The following is a 17,806-nucleotide window of genomic DNA, read 5'->3' on the forward strand; positions in this document are numbered from 1 at the left end:
AGAGTTCCCTGGAGACACTCTGGGAATTTCAGCTCTATGAGAGGAAATAGATTGTCAATCACTCTGAAAACGGGATGCCTTTGGAGCCTGCTTTCAGAGGGGATTGAATGAGTGACCAAGCTTCCCACATGGAAAGCAGCTGTGCAGCCAATCCAGATTTATCTCTCCCTGCCCCATATATGATGTCAGGTGGACACGCTTAGGGGAAATAGCCTTGGGTGCCAAACTTGGACCCTTACTAGGCCCCGTTTAGGTCATGGGATAGAAATTCCACACCCCAGGCTTGGAGACCTGCTTAATTCTTTTAAAGACAAATCCTGCTAAATGAAACAAAATTCAACACAGGAACAAGCAAGCTTCTTTCATAGGACAGCTAAAGCCTGCTTTGCATGCTTCTCTGATCCCGTCCAGTAAATCAGAGGTCAGGGGAAGCTTGAATGGCCCTGGGCGGAGAACCAAAAGGCCCTTTGTCCTGTAACAGGCAGCTCAGTCCAGAGAAAACACGGATGTTAGTCAAAAGCATGAGAGATAAAGAGGGGGGAAGAAGCTGCTGTGTCAGTCCAAGTGGCCCATCTGGTCCAGCATTCTGTTATCACAGTGGCCAACCAGATGCCTCTGAGGAAACCCAATGGCAGGAACTGAGCACAAGAGCAACTCACGCCACTAGTGATTCCCAGCCGATTCAGAGGCATTTGAAAGTGAAAGCAGAACAGAGTCATTGTTGATCTGGTGGAACGCTCTGTCACAAGAGACTAGGGCCCGGCGGGACTTGACATCTTTCCGCAGGGCCTGCAAGACAGAGCTGTTCCACCAGGCCTTTGGCCAAGGCACAGTCTGACCCCCCCCTTTGGCAATCCTCACAGAACTCTAGCCCAATGGTTCCCATTAATCTGATTTGAATTGATTTTAGAATGAATTGATTTTAGAATGCTGTGTTACTTTTATTGTTGTTAGCAGCTCTGAGCCCGGCTTCGGCTGGAGAGGGAGGTATATAAATAAAATTTTATTTTTATTATTATTATGAGCAGCCACGGATAGCCTTCTCCTCCCTGATTTTGTCTAATCCTCAATAATCCGTGCTGTCTTGGGCTGATGGGAGTTGGAGTCCAACGACACCTGCAGGGCATCACATAGAAAACCCTCACAATAACCCAAACGATGAGAAGAGTTCCAGCCCTCTCACATGCTAGGAGCCAAGGAACTCGCTAAGACCTCTGTCAAGAAAGAGATGGATTTCGGACGGCTCTGAGAGCCCTCCTAAACTGGCTGCTGTCCTCTGAGGGAGCTGGTAAAACAAGAAGGACTCGCCAATGGTTCATCAACGCGGAGGGGTTTTTGGTTTCCGAAATACGACAGGTACTTACGAGAAGCGATACTTGTCTCCGCTGAGCAGTTTTTTGGAGAAAACGTTCTGCAGGCTGCAAGGGGGGAGGAAAGCACACGTTTGTTTATGAGAAGGAACACAGTTTGTGTGTGCGTGCAGGCGTATATGTGTGTGTGCGTGGAATGATTATTATCATTTATTAGACTTGCTGCTACACAAAGGTCTCTGACCAAGCTGCACAACTCAGGGTGGCCTGAGGCCTGCCGCTAATTCTCAGCCTAACCTACCTCACAGGGCTGTTGCAAGGGAAACTATGTAAGCCACATTGAGCCCCTTTGTGGAAAGGTAGGGATATAAATGCAGTAAGCAGATAAATTAAATTAGGAACAGAAACAGAAATACATTACAGGTGCACCCCCCTCCACTTATGCACTCACGCATGACTATTTTACATGCCGTGAAATAAATAACTAAATGAATAAATGGGCCTTCCCTCACTCAGGGCTGCTGCCCGGAAGTCACTCAGGGCTGCTGCTGGAGTGAGGGAGGGCAGACTTTGATCAACCAGCGGCACGGGGGGGGACGGACACGACCTTTTCTCTGCCTCTGCCATGCAGGTGCATCCTGGCACCAGTTTTGCTGGACACCTTTCCTGGCCCTCCCCCTCCGTGGCCAGCCACAGCCGCTGTGTGCGCTGGCTGCCTTCAGGGAGGCAGGCAGGTTCGGTACAGGCCAGGCAGCGGCCGCAAGCAATTTCCAGGGTGGGTCTCTCTCTCTCCTCCCCATGTGCCCTCCCTATTCAAGTGGGGTGCTCCCCACTTTACCTGATTCCACTTTCTAGGCCCGTCGTGTAAATGTGGGGGATACATGCATACAATGAAGAGAATTAATGGAATTATAGAACTGTTAGGAGTTGAAAGGGACCTAAAAGGTCCTCCGGCCCGACCCCTATAACTCATATAAAACACCTGTGATTCATATCTATATCTACTACACGCACACGGACACACGCACATTAACAGAGGAAACACTGTCTCTGTCTCTCTCTCTCTCTCTCTCTCTCTCTCTCTCTCTCGGTCTGTCTGTCTGTCTGTCTGTCTTTCTTGTATACACAACACACTCATCCCACACACTTCTGTCTGCAGTCTCCAATATACCATATTTTCCCGTGTATAAGACTCTATTTTTTCCTTAGAAATAACAGGCCAAAATTGCGGGTCATCTTATACACGGATAGCAGAGAGGGGACGGGCGATTGGTGGCAGCAGCCAGTAGGAGATCGGCAGCGGCGATTTGGGCAATCCCCCGCCCCAATTTATTTATTTTTTGCAGTCCTAAAAAATAAGGGTTATCTTATACATGGGAGCGTGTTATATGCGGAAAAATACAGTACTTACCAGTCCATGATGTTTGTAGACAAAGCTGCTGAGAAGCCTAGGACGTTGAAGCTCAGCTCTGTCGCAGTGCACAAAGCGAGCCCTCCCATGACGGGGAGAAGAGACAGGTTTACGAGCAATCCTTTGTAGGGGGAAGGGGTTGATCGGAGAGGGAGGGGGAAGGAGGCAAAGAGGGGAAAAACAGATCCAAACAAAAACAGGTTAAAAAAAATACACACTGCATTTTTAAAGGCAATAAATCGGGAAATGGCCATATTTCCAAAGCTGCTTAGCATTTGGTTATGTAAGCTCAGGGACCAGAGACTGGGCTGACCTGTTGAGATTTAGGATGGACAGATCAGGACAAAGAGAAGGGAGCCCTTCTTCACACATAGGATTTGCTGCCCCAACAGCCTGGCTTGCAAGTGGATTTGGCTGGTGGTCTGGAGCCTTATCTCCCCTTGTCCCTTTCTGGTTCCAGCTGGGCAAAGTTTGACAGGTGGGCATATCCCAAAGACAGCAGGTGAGCCTTTCTCACCTAGCACCATGCAAGGGGCATCACAAGAGCTACCATTTCCAGAGTGGTTTTACAGACAACTCCTTGCTCCCAGGGAACTCTGGGAGTTGTAGCTGTATGAGGGGAATGGGGGCTCTTAACACCTCTCAGCACCCTTAACAGAGTTCCCAGGATGCTTTGGAGGAAGCCATTACTGTTTAAAGTGACGTGATACAGCTTTAAATGGATAGTGTTGATGCGGCCTAAGTTTCAGCAAGACTTACCTGTGTACTCTCCTAAAATCATGCGGGACATGATGACGGTAAAAATGGGGGCGGAGCTTTTCACTGTCTCAGCAAAGGAGACAGCTACGTTCTTCAGACTGACTAGGCCCAAGACCACAGTTGCAAACCTGAAAAGAGAAGAGGGGTAACAAAGTTTTAAATAACACAGTTTTGGTGTGTGTGTGTGTGTGTGTGTGTGTGTGTGTGTGTGTGTGTAAAAGCAAAACACCCATTCTCAGCTGCTTACAACATGTTTAGATATGCACACTTTCAGGGGGAAATGTATCTTTTGAAAGGCAAATTTTTGAGAAAATATATTCAGAATGACATATTTAAATAGGGATTGAAATATGGATTCTCATGCAATTTTTAAAATAAATTCACAGACTGACAAATGAACACATGCAAAAGTAAAGCAGACTCGAATCTATTCATCCCAATGTGAGAGATAAAGTAGCCACATTATTTCATATATATATATATTTATGAACAAATAAATAAATAAATGACAAGCACACCTCTCCTTAGGGGTCAGCAACCTCAGTCTTGCAGGCCAAATGTGGCCCTCCAGTCCTCTCTATCTGGCCCTCAGAACTCTCTTCAAGCATTTTTGCCTGGCCAGATTATGTCTTTGAACTCATAATGTGTGTGTGTGTGTGTGTGTGTGTGTGTGTGTGTGTGTGTAAGCTAGCTTAGTGGGGAAAGGTAAAAATTTACATGTGTTGCCCTGGCCACTTTTTTTAAAAAAAAAACTTTTGGCCCCATCAACTCCTAGCATGGGGCCCTCAGAATGTTGCCCATAAGTGAATATGGCTTTTAGGATTAAAAACAACAACAAAATCCCCATTCTTGCTGCTCAGGTGGACATTCTCCTTTGCGTTGAAACAGATACAAGATCCGAGGTGAAAGAGTGTGTGTGACCTTTAGATTACTTTACTGCATTTTTTTATTACTAATGAAAGATACCACCTCCTTTTTAGACATTGGGAAAAGGAACGGTGGTTTCCCCATCCCTGCCTTAGAAAGATTTCCAGCCGCTTCTTACCTCATCAGCCCGACAAACAACATGATCATGAGGAAGTTGGGAGGGTATGAGACGCGGGTCTTGTGCTGGTAGAGGCAGCAAGGGACGAACATTTTGACACAGCCGATGAAAGTGGTAGACAGCATCTGAACGGCGCCTGGGAGGATCAGAGCCAGAATGAGACAGATCCTTACCTCCCCCGTTGCTCTCCCTCCCATTCAAAAAACCTGCATGGAAGGCTTGGTTACACTCTATGGTAAATTTGGGGCTTGAACATTCAAACACCCCATAGACCCTGGGTCTCATCTTACCGTTTTGGTGGGGAGGGCTCAGTGGCACAGCGTCTGCTTCTCATGCAAAAGGCCCCACGTTCAATCCCAGGCATCTCCATGTAGGGCTGGAGGACACTCACAGAGCTTCAGTTCCTAGAGCGGTTTAATCATCAAGGCTTCTTCCCAGGGAATTCTGGGAATTGTAGCCCTGTGAGGGGCACTGGGGCCTCTTCAACGTCTCTCAGCACCCTTAACGAACTACAGCTCCCAGGATTCTCTGGGGGGAGGCCATGAATGTTTAAATGCTGCTTAAATATATAGTGCAGATGGGCTGTTGCCTGGATACAACTCAAGATATATATCCCACTGTTACTCAAACACACACAAATAAACCATGTATACTGGTTGCAACCATCAGCTTGCCACTTAAAAGAACAACAACACACACAAATACATGTATAAAGGTTTGCTCCAAACTATGTTAGTCAGGTTGTAGTAATACCATGGACATCAAGTGAGCAGGCCTGCTCTAACTCCAGGCCCGTTGGTTTCAAAGGGACTAAAAACTTAGTCTAGATCCAAACCATTTTGTACACCAGGGATGGGGAACTGGTGTCCCCACAGATGCTGAAGGAGTCCCCTCAGCCCCATTCTGCATGGCCAACAGTCAGGGATGATGGGAGTTGTAGTGTGGCAAGATCTGGAGCCTCCCCACCCTGACCAAAACAAGGTGTGGGGAACCTTTTGCCTTCCAGATGCTGCTGAACTGCAACCCTCAGGATGATGGGAGCTGTAGCTTGTCAACATCTGGAAGGCCAAAGGTTCCCCAGACCATTTTCACAGAGCCATAGGATCGTAGAAGAGGTAGCTCACAACTTACGTGCATTTAATTTGGGCGCATTCAGCTGGACAAATATTAAAATAAAAAGGGGGGGGAGACAAGGTGGGCGTCTGAGAAAAAAGAGTTTAGCAATCCCGCCTGCCATGGGACCTAAAGTGTTTTGACTATATGTGGTTGTGGCTTCGTGCCCTATCCCTGGAATGTAACCCCTGAGTAAGTTGAGAGACGCCTGCATTGTAGAGCAGGAAGGAACCCAAAAGGTTGTCTGGTTTGACCCCCTGAAAGAAGTATTTACCCAGCATGCTCGGCTCCCCTTCCAGCAGTGAAAGGATGTACTTGTTAAGAAAAAGTGTGCAAAAGCTGAAGAAAAACCACAAGGTGAGGTAGATGAGTGCATGGGAGTTCCAGATGCCCAGGTCCGACTCAATGACAGTGGTTTCGGTGATGGTGATCTTCAAAACATTCTCCTCCGGGACACTTTCGCTCCTGGCGATGATGTACTTCTCGTTCCGGGAATGGAAGAAGGAGCCGAGCTGGAAAAACCCTTTGCTTTTGGGCTTCTCCTCCAGGAGAGAAGAAGCAGCAGTGACACCGTCAGCATTCTCCAAATTCTGGACGCTTGCGAGGGAGGCCATCTTGAGGCCCCAAAACAACAGCTGGTTGTCTGGGCCCAGTGAACATCGGCCAAATGCGAAGCTCTGCTTAAGTGGGGAGAAAGGTTCAGTGCCTCCAGCAGTCCACACAGGCTATCCTCCAAAGTTGTTCTTGCTCACAGGGAACTTCAAGTGCTCTTTCCAGAGTACACTTCCATTCCCTGCATTAAAGAAATAAATATATATTTTTAAAAATCAGTTTTCCAAAAATGAAGGGGAAATCTGTGTGCGTCCTATGGGGCAAATACAGGCTTTCACTGAAGCTTGGAGAGCGAGAGGGGTCGGTGCGCACCGACCCCTCTCGCTCTCCAGGCTTCAGGAAGCTATCAGCAAGCCTGGGGAGCCCGCGGGAGTTCCTGCAGGGCTCCCTAGGCTGCGGATAGCAGCCTGCTGCCTGGCGCGGGGGCACGCTGAAGCAGAGTGCCCCACGCTTCGGGCAGACATCGGCCAGCCCCACAAGCTCGGGGGACAGCGGGGAGGCGCAGCGCCACCATCCCGCTGTTCCCCGACCTGGTTTGGAGGCTGGCGCTGGGGAAATTTTCCTTTATTTCCCCCCCAAAAAACTAGGTGCGTCCTATGGGATGGAGCATCCTATGGGACGAAAAATACGGTAATATGCAATTCACATAAGTGACCTATTGTTAATATCACATTTTTAGCAGAAACTGTTAATACATGTATATTTTGGTCTTTACGGTAAAAATACTGGTACCATACTTCAGTTTTCAAAACACTCTACTCTTTTTTGTTAAATTCCTTAACATATTCAAGATTCAGATAGGTAGCCGTGGTGGTCTGACGCAGTTGAAATAATAATAAAAAAATTTGAATTGTCTAGTAGCACCTTATAGACCAGCTAAGTTTTTTTCTGGTATAAGCTTTCGTGTGCATGCACACTTCTTCAGATACAAACTTAGTTGGTCTATAAGGTGCTACTAGATATTTTTAAATTTTTATTCCTTAACATATTGTCTATCTTTAACATATACTTTGAGGCTTCAACGCACATCTGTTTCAGTAATCCTTGAGTGTCAGCCGGGCGCAAAAAAATGCCACTCAGACTTTTTGAGGAGAATCTTTAGGTGCAAAATGCGCCTGGCGCCCTGCTATTTTCGAACACTGCTCACTGGGTGCCCTTGGGCCAGTCAGGGCCTTTTGGCTTAACCTACCTCAAAAGTTTGTTGTGAGGATTAAACACAGAGGAAAGAGAACCATGTATGCCACCATGTAAGGTGAGATATAAATGCATTAAATAATATAGATTCTCTTAAAATTCTCTGCTAAATCTGTGTTGATTTTCAGTCCCCCCCCCTAAAAACACACACACATTAAAATGCACACAATGGAAGTATTTGCTGCTGAGTTGCCATTCTTAGAAATGTTTACAAAAATTCCAAGTAACGCTTCACAGCTGTTTGAACAGACTGGGCTAAAGCTCTATAAGTTTTACTCAAGAGTAGACCCACTGAAATTAATGGTCCTAAGGTGATCATACGCAAATTGGGCAGTGTGTTTAAATCACAGTATCAGCATGACACTGTGCAAATATACTTTAAAAGCACAATGGGGCTTCATGCCAGTTAAACATGTATAGAATTACAGCCTAAGATGTATTTCTTCAGCTGCTTACACACACCCAAATCAAATATTTCGGTTCAAATCCTGAAGGTAGTTGGCAGGGGGAGTGTATTTTTGGGATGCAGGGCCTCTTGGGGATTCGAAGCCTCTTGGAGAAACCCACAACATGTTAAAGCCGTTGCACAGATCTCGTTCCAAGCGCCAGCTCAACAAAACCACGGCGGGTTGACTAAAACTGGCTTCCAGACAAATAAATCAAGAGGTAATGAAATATTTACCCTCTAACCTCCTCAGCAATTTTGCAAGAAGCTGGAAAATGGAACAGGGAAGACGGCTGCCATAAGAACTTTAACCAGTTGGCTGAGCTATTAAGTTGGCATCGAGACAGATGCGGGGGAAGGAAAGAACACAGAACAAGCCAGTGATTATATGCCACGTATTTTGGAAATTCTTTCTCAGCCCCCAATCTCACTCTCTGCCAGAATGTATGTCTGCATTTTCAAAAACAATGAGGTTGAAAACAATACTTTGTGGTCACTACAGCGGCAAAAAGACACTCATAACATTTCGAACTATTTACCCTGGAATAGAGATGGAGGAGGGTCAGAGAGAACCACACACACAGAAAAGTATTTGAAAGTTCTGTTAAAGGGCTCTCCACCCCACAAAGTGAGTGTGATGTGATCCTGCTGTGCAGTGGGCAGTGTGGCACAGTGGTTAGGGCGGTGGACTGGGAAGACCCGAGTTCAAATCCACCCCCACCCCTGCTGGGCTGTGATGTTAATAGCGTGACCTCAGGTGACAAGCCGCCAAATCTGAGCCAAACCTACCTCACAAGGTCGTTGTGAGTATAAAAGGGGGGAGAGGATCATGCTTGCCTCTTTGAGCTCCTTGGAGAAATGGTGGAGTATAAAATGTAATAAAGTAGTAAGAAATAAATGAAATGTGGGGGATAGCAATTGATTAAATTGTAAATTGCTTCAGGGTGTCCCATGGGAAGCAATTCATACATTAAATGCGCAATAGCTTATATTTTTGGAAGCTTATATTGTTGGAAGCAGTGTTTAAGGGGGCTTGACCCTAAAAAGGAACCAAGTAATAGTAGACTGGCCATATCTGTACAGTGGTACCTCGGGTTAAGTACTTAATTCGTTCCGGAGGTCCGTACTTAACCTGAAACTGTTCTTAACCCGAAGCACCACTTTAGCGAATGGGGCCTCCTGCTGCCGCTGCGCCGCCGGAGCACGATTTCTGTTCTCACCCTGAAGCAAAGTTCTCAACCTGAGGTAATATTTCTGGGTTAGCAGAGTCTGTAACCTGAAGCGTATGTAACCCGAGGTTCCACTGTATATACTTTCCATACACCCACCTGCATTAGCCATTTAAAACAGTACAATATCACTTTAAGAGTCATGGCTTCCCCCTGGGAACTGTAGTTCATAAAGGGTGCTGAGAGTTGTTAGGAGACCCCCATTCCCTCACAGAGCTACGATTCTCGGAGTTGTTCTGGGAAGAGGGATTAACCCACTTCTGGCGAGCATAGTACAGTGGTACCTCCGGTTACGAACTTAATCCGTTCCGGAGGTCCGTATATAACCCCAAACCGCTCATAACATTAAGTGCGCTTTCACTAATGGCGCTTTCGCTGCTGGCGCGTGACTTCGGCTTACATCCCGGGGCAAAGTTCGCAAGAAGGGGCATCTACTTCCGGGTTAGCGGAGCTTGTAAGCCGCAGCGTTCACAAGGAGGACGGTACGTAACGCGAGATTCCACTATGGGAAATAGATGTCCTGCCAACCGAGCAGTTCGAAAGCACATCAAAGCGCAAGTAGATAAATAGGTACCACTTTGGCGGGAAGGTAAACGGCGTTTCCGTGCACTGCTCTGGTTTGCCAGAAGTGGCTTAGTCATGCTGGCCACATGAACCGGAAGCTGTACGCTGGCTCCCTCAGCCAATAAAGTGAGATGAGCGCCACAACCCCAGAGTTGGCCACGACTGGACCTAATGGTCAGGGGTCCCTTTACCTTTTTAACAACTCTCAGAACCAGAAAAGATACAAAGTATTTTTGCCAAGAAGCAGCATAGCTGTTCAGAATAGGTGCATTTGCTATGTACTTGCGAGGCTTTCCCGTTTCGGGTGCAACAGAATCCAGCTTTTTATATGGCTCAGGTGAATGGAAAAGGGTCGGCTGGTGGCAAGGTCCTTCAGAGGGCAGTCTATCCCAAACCATCGTTCAGACCATCCTATCCCAAACCATCGTTTCAGATCAATGAGGACTCAGGATTCTAGTTATAGGCCCGTGAGGGTTCAGAATTCCAGGGAGAAACTTGTGATTGGTCAGAGGGTTCTGGCTGGAGTATACTGTATATAAGTCCTGGCAGAGAACTGTCTGTGGAGTCAGTCATTTGACAGGGGGCGAAGAGCATGCAAAACCTAGGGGGAAGCCAAGGGAGTCTCCAGAGGGACTACTCCAAGATAGCTGCTGTTGGTCTAGCCAGAAGCTGACCATTAGCCTCAGGAAGCTGGGAGACTTCAGGTGAAGCAACCATGACATCTTTGATTGTGGCCAATTTTAACCAGACGGAAGACTTCACCAAAAAGCTGAAGCAAATCTATGTGTAGTAGGCATGACAGCTGAAAAGACTCTGCTTTACTCCTCCTCCTCCTACTAATAATAATAATTTATTATTTATACTCCCGCCCATCTGGCTGGGTTTCCCCAGCCACTCTGGGCAGCTCCCAGCCGAATATTAAAAACACAATACAGCATTAAACATTAAAAACTTCCCTAAACAGGGCTGCCTTCAGATGTCTTTTATCCTTTCTGTAGTCCCGTGACCAGAGGTAACTAGGGCAGGAGACCAGCAAAACTAGCTAGTAGCTTTGCTTGGCCTTCAAAGAACGAGGGCAGCTCTATAGCCACCTCTTTTGAAGCAGCAATTATAAAATTTAAAATATCAATGTTCAAGCAACTGTATACTTTGAGCGACAGTGACCTATTTAAGCAAGAATCAAAGCCAAGAGCTGTTTACTTTGAAAGTAAATCTTACATTTAACTTTTTTTTCCTAAAGCATTTGGTACAATTCTGTGGGTCTGTTCATCTCCTCTATCCCACTACTGTATGTAGTAGAAGGTTAAAGGAACAAGCTGTGACGGTATCCACAGTAAAGTTATAGGTTAGGCAAAGCAGGTATATTTTCTTTAAACTGTATGAGGCAGGGAGCCTACGGGAGTTCATAAGAAATTGGTAGGATAGTGAACCCTGGCTGGGCCCAGTAGGTAAGATCCTGCACAAGCTCCTATTGTTGCTGTTTTCCCTTTTTCTTTTATAAGACACCTCATTGCTTTCCAGATTTATATTTAACTGTAAGTGATCCCGAGAGCTAGATGAAAAGTGTTCTAAATAAAATAAAAAGTATTTCTTTTGGTGCTCTGCTCTTAACTTTTTGTGCTGGTAGCTCTTGCTGGTTTGTGTGATTTCTCGGGGGGGGGGGGAGTGTGCTTTCTACTTCACCTAATTTTGCGGGATATGTTTTATCGTCTACCATTTCAATGTGCAAGGAGCCTCCTCGAGTTTAACATAGAATAGGGTTGGGTCCAGAGTGACTAAGGTAGTTGAACTTAGTGTTTAGTGAAATCAGTTGAAGTAAGTCATGAATCATTTGTCCCACTGATTTCAATGGTGCCCCTAGTTCAAATAACTTAGAAGATTTGACAAATTTGCAGAGGCTAGGTCTATCCTAGTTCTGAATGAAGAACTGTGAGGCAGGTGCTGGGGTTTTGTGGATGAGGCGGGAAGAAGAAGAAGAGTGCTTCAGAGAAGAGTTTTCTTTTTATCAAGTACAAGACAGCCAGAACTGCCACTGATATCAACTGTAATGCTAAGATATGTAACTTTTAAGATGTTCCATTTCCCACTCATTTCCCCCTTGTGCTTCAAATCTCTTTATATTGTAACCTGGGGGCAGAGACAGTCATTTTTGAAAGCCACTTTGAGAGACCCTTTGGATACAGGATGGGACACACATGCTATAAATCAATAAATAGCATTTAGCAACGGTTAGCTAAGTAGAACCTCCATGTACATGCATAGAACTACAAGGGAGCTACGTAGCTCTCATGCCGTTTCAACAGGCCTCTGTTGGAAACGGGACACTTGGCTACATGGGACTTTAACCTAATCCAACAGGGTGCTTACTAAGTAATGAAGAAGATTAGATAAAGTCATGATGGTAAAGGTAAGTCTATCAACATTCAGTTAGTCACGATTTCTAAACAGACCTGCCATATGCAAAGGCTATTTTGCCTTTTTTTCTTTCCTAATGGGACAGTTTCAACTTACACAATTCTCAGAGTCAGGGCATAGCTCCAGACACACAATTTTTGAGGGGGCATGAACCAGGCACCCCCGTGCAGGTGACCCCAGCATAGCCCGGCATGCTGCTCCTTTCTACCCGCCAAGGGCCACGTTGGCCAGCCGGGCTCCCCACCCCACCCTGTGTAGGCAGGCAGGAGGCACAGAGTGGCCCTGCTTTCCTCTGTCCAGTTCTCACCGTGGCATCACTGGCGAGGACTGGGCCAGTGTCCTCCCCCCCCCCCGCCCTGTGCCCCTGCACACACACACACAGCCCGGACACTGCCAACCAATAATAATAATAATAATATATAATAATTTATTGTTTATACCCCGCCCATCTGGCTGAGTTTCCCCAGCCACTCTGGGCGACTCCCAATCAAGTGTTAAAAACAGTATAGCATTAAATATTAAAAACTTCCCTGAACAGGGCTGCCTTCAGATGTCTTTTAAAGATAGGATAGCTGCTTATTTCCTTCACATCTGAAGGGAAGGTGTTCCACAGGGTGGGTGCCACTACCGAGAAGGCCCTCTGTCTGGTTCCCTGTAACCTCACTTCTTGCAATGAGGGAACCGCCAGAAGGCTCTCGGCGCTGGATCTCAGTGTCCGGGCTGAACGATGGGGGTGGAGACACTCCTTCAGGTATACAGGACCGAGGCCGTTTAGGGCTTTAAAGGTCAGCACCAAGACTTTGAATTGTGCTTGGAAACATACTGGGAGCCAATGCAGATCTCTCAGAACCGGTATTATGTGGTCCCGGCGGCCACTCCCAGTCACCAGTCTAGCTGCCGCATTCTGGATTAATTGCAGTTTCTGGGTCACCTTCAAAGGTAGCCCCACGTAGAGCGCATTGCAGTAGTCCAAGCGGGAGATAACTAGAGCATGCAGCAATCTGGCGAGACAGTCTGCGGGCAGGTAGGGTCTTAGCCTGCGTACCAGGTGGAGCTGGTAGACAGCCGCCCTGGACACAGAATTAACCTGCGCCTCCATGGACAGACAGCTGTGAGTCCAAAATGACTCTCAGGCTGCGCACCTGGTCCTTCGAGGGCACAGTTACCCCATTCAGGACCAGGGAATCCCCCACACCTGCCCACCCCATGTCCCCCCAAAACAGTACTTCTGTCTTGTCAGGATTCAACCTCAATCTGTTAGCTGCTATCCATTCTCCAACCGCCTCCAGGCACTCACACAGGACCTTCACCACCTTCACTGATTCTGATTTAAAGGAGAGGTAGAGCTGGGTGTCATCTGCATACTGATGAACACCCAGCCCAAACCTCCTGATGATCTCTCCCAGCGGCTTCATTTTTGGTGTCTCCCAAAAAATTTACATATCACTTGGGAAGACAGGCAAATTAATACCAGTGTACTGGAAGAAAGCAAAGATCACCAGTGTCAAAGCAATGATTCTTCAACATCAACTTCGTTGGATTGGTCATGTTGTTCAGATGCCCGATTATTGTCTTCCCAAGCAACAACTCTATTCCAAACTTAAAAATGGAAAGCGTAATGCTGGTGGTCAACAAAAGAGGTTCAAAGACTCTCTCAAGGAAAATCTAAAAAAATGTATTATAAACACTGACAACTGGGAAACACTGGCCTGCAAGTGCTCCAATTGGAGAACAGCCTTTACCAAAGGTGCCATGGACTTTGAAGATGCTCAAACTCAGGACAAAAGGGGAAAATGTGCTAAGACAAAGACACGTTTGGCAAACCCTCACCATGATTAACTCCCGCCCAGAAACCTATGTACCCACTGTGGAAGGATGTGTGGATCCAGAATTGGCCTCCACAGTCACTTACAGACTCACTCTTAAGACAGTGTTCATGGAAGACAGTCTTACTTAGCTACGAGTGATCGCCAAAGAAGAAGAAGAGGAACATGTAAAATGCAGAAAGTGTCAGATTTAAACTTGAAAGATTAGGGTTCGCACTCAGTGACAAAGCTCTCTGATGATCTTTGACTATACACCCTATCATGGCCTAACCTACCTGACAGTAATAAATATCATTCTGTACCTAATCACACACAGAGGCAATACTGATCCTGGAAAAAGCTTCCAGGTCTAATCCAGGTCAAATGAAGCTCTTGAAATGCAAGAAAAGCAACTGTCTTAGACTTCTTCCAGCAAATACCACCAAGAGTCTCATGACATGTTAAAGACTAACCAATTCTATTATGGCATGTGTCTTCTTTGGACTAGAGTCTTATTGAATCAGATGCATTGGGATTCAAGCCATAGCTGTAATTTAAATACCCCTAAGTACAGAGAATGATTATTGTAAAGCAGCGATAGGGAAACTTTCTTAGCCTGAGGGCCACCTTCTCTACTGGGCAATCTTCCAAGGGCCACATGCCAGTGCTGGGCAGGGCCAGAGACAAAATAGGTGGAGCAGCAAATAAAATTATACCTTTTGTAGAAGACTAGTTTGTGCACGCACACACGCACACCTCCCGCTCCAGCCTCCAATCAGAAAAGCAAGAGGCACGGTCAGAGTTCCAGCCAGGCTGAAACACTTGGGTCACTGATGGTTGTGGCTGGAGCGTCCCATTTGAGCTCAAGGCCTGAGTCCCCCCCAATCAATGGAGTCAAATTAAAACAGTGGAGCCAAATGAGCATGGGACAAAAGAGGCCAAGCACCTGATAATTCTTTGCCAAGCTTAACTGACCGGTCGGCAGTTGCAGTTTCTGATCTTCCTGGATTTCTCTTTATCAATCTGATATGTCTACTGTTAACAATGCCTGCCTCCCCAGGACAAACGGGTCTGTCTCTATGCAAAAGAATAAGCAGCCACAGCTCTGACACCAGAAGCCTATTTGACAACACAGGAACTGCAAAAGGAGACTCCAGGGTGAAATGACAATGGATCAAGATGTTTGATTCTATTAGCTGAGGCTTGAATGGAGACACTGGTTTCCTGTCCCACTCGAAAGGCAAAGCTAGGGTGGCAGTCACAAATTATTGCTGTCCTGGAATGGTCGCTGTGCTTTCTCCTCATCCATTTCAGCTTCAGCTGAATGGTCAGGGGCTTGTTGTTTGTGCTTCTTTCCTGCTGAAACCCGCCATTCACATTTTTCTACACATCCATCTGTGCATCTATATTACTGCATTTATATCCCACCTTTGCCCCCAATGAACTCAAGGTGGAGTCCATGGTTTCCCCCTCCTCACTTAATGCCCACAATAACCCTGTGAGGCAGGTCAGGCTAGGAGGCAGCAGCTGGCCCAAGCTCACCCAGTGATCCTCATGGCTAAGTGGGGGAGATTTGAACCCTGGTTACCTAGATCCTAGTCTGACACACTAACCACTACACCACAACATCAGTGTGCTATTACATACACACAAACACACAGTGTGGATACAGGTACAGAGATACCTCTACATGATCTGGTGAAGTGCCAAAGAGTTCATGGCACAATTAATCTTTTAGGCTGCATACCCACCTAACTTTTTAAAGCACACTCTGCAAGATTCCTGGGGAGTGTAGTTTACCCCTCACAGAGCTCTTAACAACTTATAGTTCCCGGAATTCTTTGGGAGAGGAAAAATTGTGTGTTAACCCTATTCTGTGCACATGCAGCCTTACTTTAAGGTGCTAATTTCTGATTCAGTTCCAGGGTTAATTCAAAGACCACCACTACAATACCACCACTGCCAGCCTTTATTTCAACTGTATCTACCCCCCCCCTTTACCCTTGGAAGGGGGTGCGTGAGCGGGTTGGTGATCCCTGGTTCAGCCGATGAGAAATACACCCACCCGTACCCACTTCGATAGTTTGACCACTACATTCGGAGCTCCTGAGCCCTGGCAATAATTCAAAAACCATCCAGGCATCTCCCCGCCCCAAAATTAACAATTGCAAGACGCCGCGGCAGAACTAACCATTCAAAGAGACACACAAACACGCACCGCGTTGCTGTGCTGAACCCACAAAACAATACATATTGCAATCCCTGCAGCGCAGCCCTTGGGGAGGGGGGGTTGGATGTGGGGGCGCTAAGCTTTGCAAATGTCTCCAGCAACTTCCCAAATTTTTGGGGGGTGGGGAGGGAATTATCCCCGCCATCGCAATGCAATCGCACAATGCTAGCCCCCGACACACCCACCTGCCTGCGGTCCTGGACAAGTCTTGCCTTCCCCTTCCGCAGCCATGATCACGGCCGCCTCCGCGGATGGAGAAGCCCCGCCTGGTCTGTAAAGGACTCCTCCTCTGATCGGGCGGAGCAAGGTGTTGTGGGGAGTGAGAAAGAAATCTCAAGGTCCCGGGTTCGAGCCCCACGTCGGGCAAAAGATTTCTGGATTGCAGTGGGTTGGACTAGATGACCCTCGCGATCCCTTAACAACTCTGCGATTCTATGAATGCGATGAATACTTTAATTCTCAAGGTGACGGAGAGAGACTGGCACTTAGGACCAGGCTCCTTTGCCCGGCCCCAAACCTGACACTGCAAGGTGACTGTGCCTCTAGGCACGTGCAGAGCGCAACGAATTTCCCGGCATGTCTTTTCCGGGTTGCTGCCGTGAGAGATTTTGCAGCCAAAGATAACTAGCAAGCGTTAGTTAATACAAGAAGGGGCTAGCGATATAACAGAGTTGTAAGTTTCTAGAGACGACTCAGGTCACACACCCTCACCTTCGGGGAGGGAGGAAATAATGTTTTTTTTTTCTCCTTCTTTCTTTCACCGCCATGAAGCTGAAATATTCCCAATAAGCAAGCAAACAAAATATGTCCGAGTTTATGAGAAAATACAAGTTTCTAGTCTCCTTGAGGAAGTCCCCCACTTTCTTTACTCCAACCCAGGAATCAGGAATGAGGGGGAAGATGTGTGAATTTTGTGGCATACACAATATATTTAAAGGACCCCCATCCATAGCTGTCAACTTTCCGTTTTTTGTGGGAAATCCCCTTATTTCAGCTCTGTTTCCCGCTGCTTCCCGCTGCTATCCTGGATTGTTAGATATCCCGTAGACTGTCCCCGGGACAGGTGAGGCTGCTGATCCCTTATTTTTGAGGCTGCTGATCCCTTATTTTCAAATCTGAAAGTTGACAGCTATGCCCCCATCCCACAAGAATGCTAGGAATTGTAGTTCATCCCTCATAGAGCAGCCTTCCAGGAGGAAGGTGTAATTTAAATGCATGAGTGTCTGCACAGGCAAACCCCACCCCCACCCCTACCGCTCAGTTCCTATGGGCACTTCAAGCCTAAAGTTGTTGTTTTTTCTGCAAACCAGGGCTGAGGAAACTGGCTCACCTCTCAGAATGATTCAGCTCTAGACAACATGGTCAATGGTCAGGATTGATAGGAGTTGTAGTGCAATGACATTTGGAGGGCTACAGGCAAACGAAGTAAGGGTTGAATGGGGCTGATGTCCATTTACAGTGGTACCTCGGGTTAAGTACTTCATTCGTTCCAGAGGTCCGTTCTTAACCTGAAACTGGTCTTAACCTGAGGTACCACTTTAGCTAATGGGGCCTCTCGCTGATGCCGTGCCGCCGGAGTAACCCGAGGTACTGTTTCTGGGTTAGCGGAGTCTGTAACATGAAGCGTATGTAACCCGAGTAACTGTATTCCAGTGGGTCTGGAATAAAACAAAA

The 17,806-nt window shown here is 46.9% G+C and overlaps 1 protein-coding gene across 11 annotated transcripts in view; it reads right to left on the reverse strand.

The window, feature by feature from the left end:
- Positions 1–17,806, reverse strand: part of SLC35E2B (solute carrier family 35 member E2B) — a 29,523-nt gene that overhangs the window by 10,162 nt on the left and 1,555 nt on the right. For 5 of the 11 annotated variants that reach the window (XR_014551648.1, XR_014551649.1, XR_014551650.1 and 2 more), the window contains exons 1-6: positions 16,318–16,464; positions 5,913–6,431; positions 4,526–4,661; positions 3,481–3,608; positions 2,722–2,842; positions 1,365–1,418 (exon numbers count right to left, since the gene is read on the reverse strand). Coding sequence is in view for 1 of the 11 variants with exons in the window: in XM_083628844.1 (XP_083484970.1) it covers positions 1,365–1,418; positions 2,722–2,842; positions 3,481–3,608; positions 4,526–4,661; positions 5,913–6,252 (779 nt within the window). In the remaining 10 variants the exon portion in view is untranslated. Of the gene's footprint in view, positions 1–1,364; positions 1,419–2,721; positions 2,843–3,480; positions 3,609–4,525; positions 4,662–5,912; positions 6,432–8,126; positions 8,222–16,317; positions 16,465–17,806 lie in introns of those variants that run through there. The other 6 variants (XR_014551645.1, XR_014551646.1, XR_014551647.1 and 3 more) reach the window with 4 other exon arrangements.

The sequence above is a fragment of the Podarcis filfolensis genome, assembly GCF_964270895.1.
Source record: "Podarcis filfolensis genome assembly, chromosome: 8".
Classification (NCBI taxonomy): domain Eukaryota; kingdom Metazoa; phylum Chordata; class Lepidosauria; order Squamata; family Lacertidae; genus Podarcis; species Podarcis filfolensis.